General features: G+C 43.7%; 1 protein-coding gene across 1 annotated transcript in view; it reads left to right on the top strand.

Moving 5' to 3' along the window:
• The window catches only part of PDCD11 (programmed cell death 11), a 27,166-nt gene that overhangs the window by 21,198 nt on the left and 2,745 nt on the right, over positions 1–3,223 (top strand). Inside the window, 5 exon segments of the mRNA XM_010175394.1 lie at positions 69–191; positions 383–578; positions 977–1,099; positions 1,432–1,578; positions 2,665–2,915. Coding sequence (XP_010173696.1) covers positions 69–191; positions 383–578; positions 977–1,099; positions 1,432–1,578; positions 2,665–2,915 — 840 coding nt within the window.

Raw genomic sequence — 3,223 nt, 5'->3', positions numbered from 1 at the left:
CCCCCTTTTTTTTTTTTTCTTTCCCCCCACTTTGGGATACTTATTTTTTGTTTTTCTCCTCTTCTCAGCTTGTCCACTTCTCTTCTGGGCCGAATCCTGTTCCAGAATGTTTCCCCTTACTTTGTACAGAAACACTCCTTATATGAAAAGTACCTGCCTGAAGGAAAGCTGCTCACTGCCAAGGTGCTTAGGTAGGTCCAACGTTATTTAAAAGGGCCATGAGTTAGTAGAAGGGGGATAGTGGAGGAGGAGAGGATGGAAAGAAGGACGATAAAAGCCAGGAAGATCTGAAAGAAGTTCATATCCTTGCTGTCATTGTAAATGCTCTGGTTTTTATTTTTTTTTTCTCTTCTCTCCTGCTACTCCTGGCAATGCACCACAGTGTAAATAGAAAAGAAAAACATACTGAACTCTCTCTCCTGCCTGAGGACACTGGGATGCCAAGCGTCTTGCCTGAGTCCCTAGGCCTCCCACGATATGGTGCAGAGCAAGAGAAAAGAGAGGCAGATGACAGGAAAAAGAGACAAGAGCTTAAGCTGAAGACAAAATGGAGAAGAGTAAAATCTGAAAGTGAGCAGGTATGGATGTGATTGTGCAGGACATGCTAAAGAGACTCGAAAGATCCACTGAGATCAGGCTGAAAAATTATACAGAGTGGGGAAAAAAAGATTAAATTGCATTGGAGATAAGCAAAGATCAGAAACTATTCCATTTGGGTAGGAATTAACTGAATTAACAGCCAAATCGTGTTGCCTATGTGGCTGGTCCTGTTTGTCTTGGCATTGTATGTGCCATGTGTAGGTGAGCATGGGTTTATTCTCTGTTGTCTTTGTTATGTGAGAGGATAGTGGGGAATGCTGTGCCAGGGCATCACCCTCTCTCTGCTGTCAGGGATCTCTACTTTGTGATCAGAATTGCTTTTAAGATTCATCCCAGTTGTTGCCCTCCACCATGCACTCATTTCCCTTTGCTGCAGGAGGCTGAGCCGAAAAAGAGGAAGATCTGCCCAGCAGATGAAAGTGACAGTGGAATTGAGGTATATTACCGGGAGGAGGAGGATGATGACCAGGAGGAAGAGGCAGCTAAAAAGAAATCTCAGGTGAGAAGTCTGGAGGAGAACCTGAGCCTAAATGACTTTCCAGCCCTATTGAGATGTATTAGTTTTGCCTTGGATGACAGTAAGTATCACTACTGCAGATAGCAATGACACAGACTGGTGTTTGTGTCATCTGAAAATGGCTTGAGTACGGACTGAGTTTAAATTACAGTAAAGGTGACTAGAGTTTAATGTTTTTGCTGATGAACTGTTTGCAGGTGTGAGAAGTCAATAGTACTGGCCATAAAGAAGCCACAAGCAAACAGCAGTTGTCTGATCTCAGTGTAAAAACTTCAAATTAAAACCCAAGGCATTCTCTGTGTTCTTCCAAGCAGATAAGGAAACCTGGTGAAGCTCCCAGGCTGCAGGTTTCCATGGGCTTCACCTGGGATGAGGACATGAATGCAGTGGATATACCTGTGCTGAATCAGAAGGAAGAGAGCTCAGAGAGTGAGGAGGAAGAGGAGGATCCACAGTCAAAGGTACTGTGTACTAGTGCTGCCTGCACAGAGGACACCACATGGTGGCTGTGATGTGTTGACTCAGTATTTGCGTATCTGTCTGCTCTATAGCAAAGCCTTTTAACCCAAGGGAACATTTCTGACAGCTAATACAGAACTTACTTAACTACTCTGAGCGTTATGGTTAGCAGCAGATACCTCTGAAGCAGAGGAGAAAAGACCCTGTTTTAGCATTGCTGCATGAAAATAGGGCTTCTCATGTTGGCTTGCTAAAAAAATAATTATTTAGTGTCAGACAAACATTTTCATTAGAGTAATTTTTTAAATTTGTTATCAGCTCTGTATTTTACTTTTCTGAATGTTACTGTAAATTTACAGGAAAACGTGGAGATGAAAAACCTTTTCAAATTATAGTTCTGTTATTTAAAAAAACACACACACAAAAAAATTTTATGCTGTAATTTTTTATAAGAGTTTTCCAGTGTGAGCAATTCAGCAAAATCAGGAAGAAGCTCATGAATTGCTTTTATGTTTGCTTTTCAGGATTACCCAAGTCCCTCAAAACTCAACTCTATAAAAGTTCTGCATAGCTGATACTTTGGTGCCCAAGGTATAACTACCTTGTGCAGAGAACTATGACACCGTCAGTTCCTAATTTAGACCTGAGTCACCCTAGTGATCCAGTAACATACACCAGTCTTGCACAGTGTCTCCCCATGTATCCTGGATTTTTACAGAATGCAGGGTGGTGGTGAGCACTGGCTGGGAGAGTAAAGATGGAGGAATGAGAGGGACGGTTGAAGTGTCAATCCTGCAGTTGAGGTGCAAGACTAGCAAAGTATTTGGTCCCTCAATTTATTTCATTAAAAGAAATGAGATTTCATGTACTGCTGCTCTTGAAGGTGTGAACTGTGTGTGTCTGTGTGATGGGGTGGAGTGTGTGTACTGTTTTCCTCTTCTCTTAAACAGTTGGCCCCATCTCTTCCTGTGAAGACTGCCTAGTCTTGGACATACTGGGCTCTGTCTGTGCTATAACTGAGCCTGCCTATTCCCACATGAAGTGCCTGCTATTCCCTAGTTCTCCTTTTTTTTTTTTTCCTCTTTCAGCTGAAGAAACAAACAAAGAAGGAGAAGGAGCTAGAGAAGCAGAAGAAGGAGAAGGAGCTCTGCAAATTAGAGGCAGCCCTGATGGATCCCAGTCGACAGCCCCAGTCAGCAGATGACTTTGACCGCCTGGTGCTGAGCAGTCCCAACAGCTCCATCCTCTGGCTACAGTACATGGCTTTCCACCTCCAGGCTACGGAGATCGAGAAGGCCAGAGCTGTGGCAGAGAGAGCGCTTAAAACAATCTGCTTCAGGTAACACTGGGGCTCTGCCTTTCTTTGCCCTGAAGAATAAATCATGGTGGGGTAGTGGTGATGGGAGAACATCATTGGTTCTGTCAGTACTGTGTGTATGGTGTGGTTCTGTTTGTGAGCTCAAAAGGATTAAATGGTGGCAATTGTCAGCTAGCCCTCTGAAGGTCTGACCTGAGTCACCACACTTGGCCTGTAGCTGACTTGCTGCAACTCATGAGCACAGTAACTCCTCAGGGTATCACTGAGCACACAGACATACCTCTGAGCAGTTAGAAGGGTTTGGAAGAGCATAATGCTGTCAGTGATGT

This window comes from Antrostomus carolinensis, unplaced genomic scaffold (assembly GCF_000700745.2).
Source record: "Antrostomus carolinensis isolate BGI_N321 unplaced genomic scaffold, ASM70074v2 scaffold32200, whole genome shotgun sequence".
NCBI classification, from domain to species: Eukaryota; Metazoa; Chordata; class Aves; order Caprimulgiformes; family Caprimulgidae; genus Antrostomus; species Antrostomus carolinensis.
Note: the sequence above shows the minus strand (reverse complement) of the source record. Positions and strands in the feature narration are given on the sequence as shown.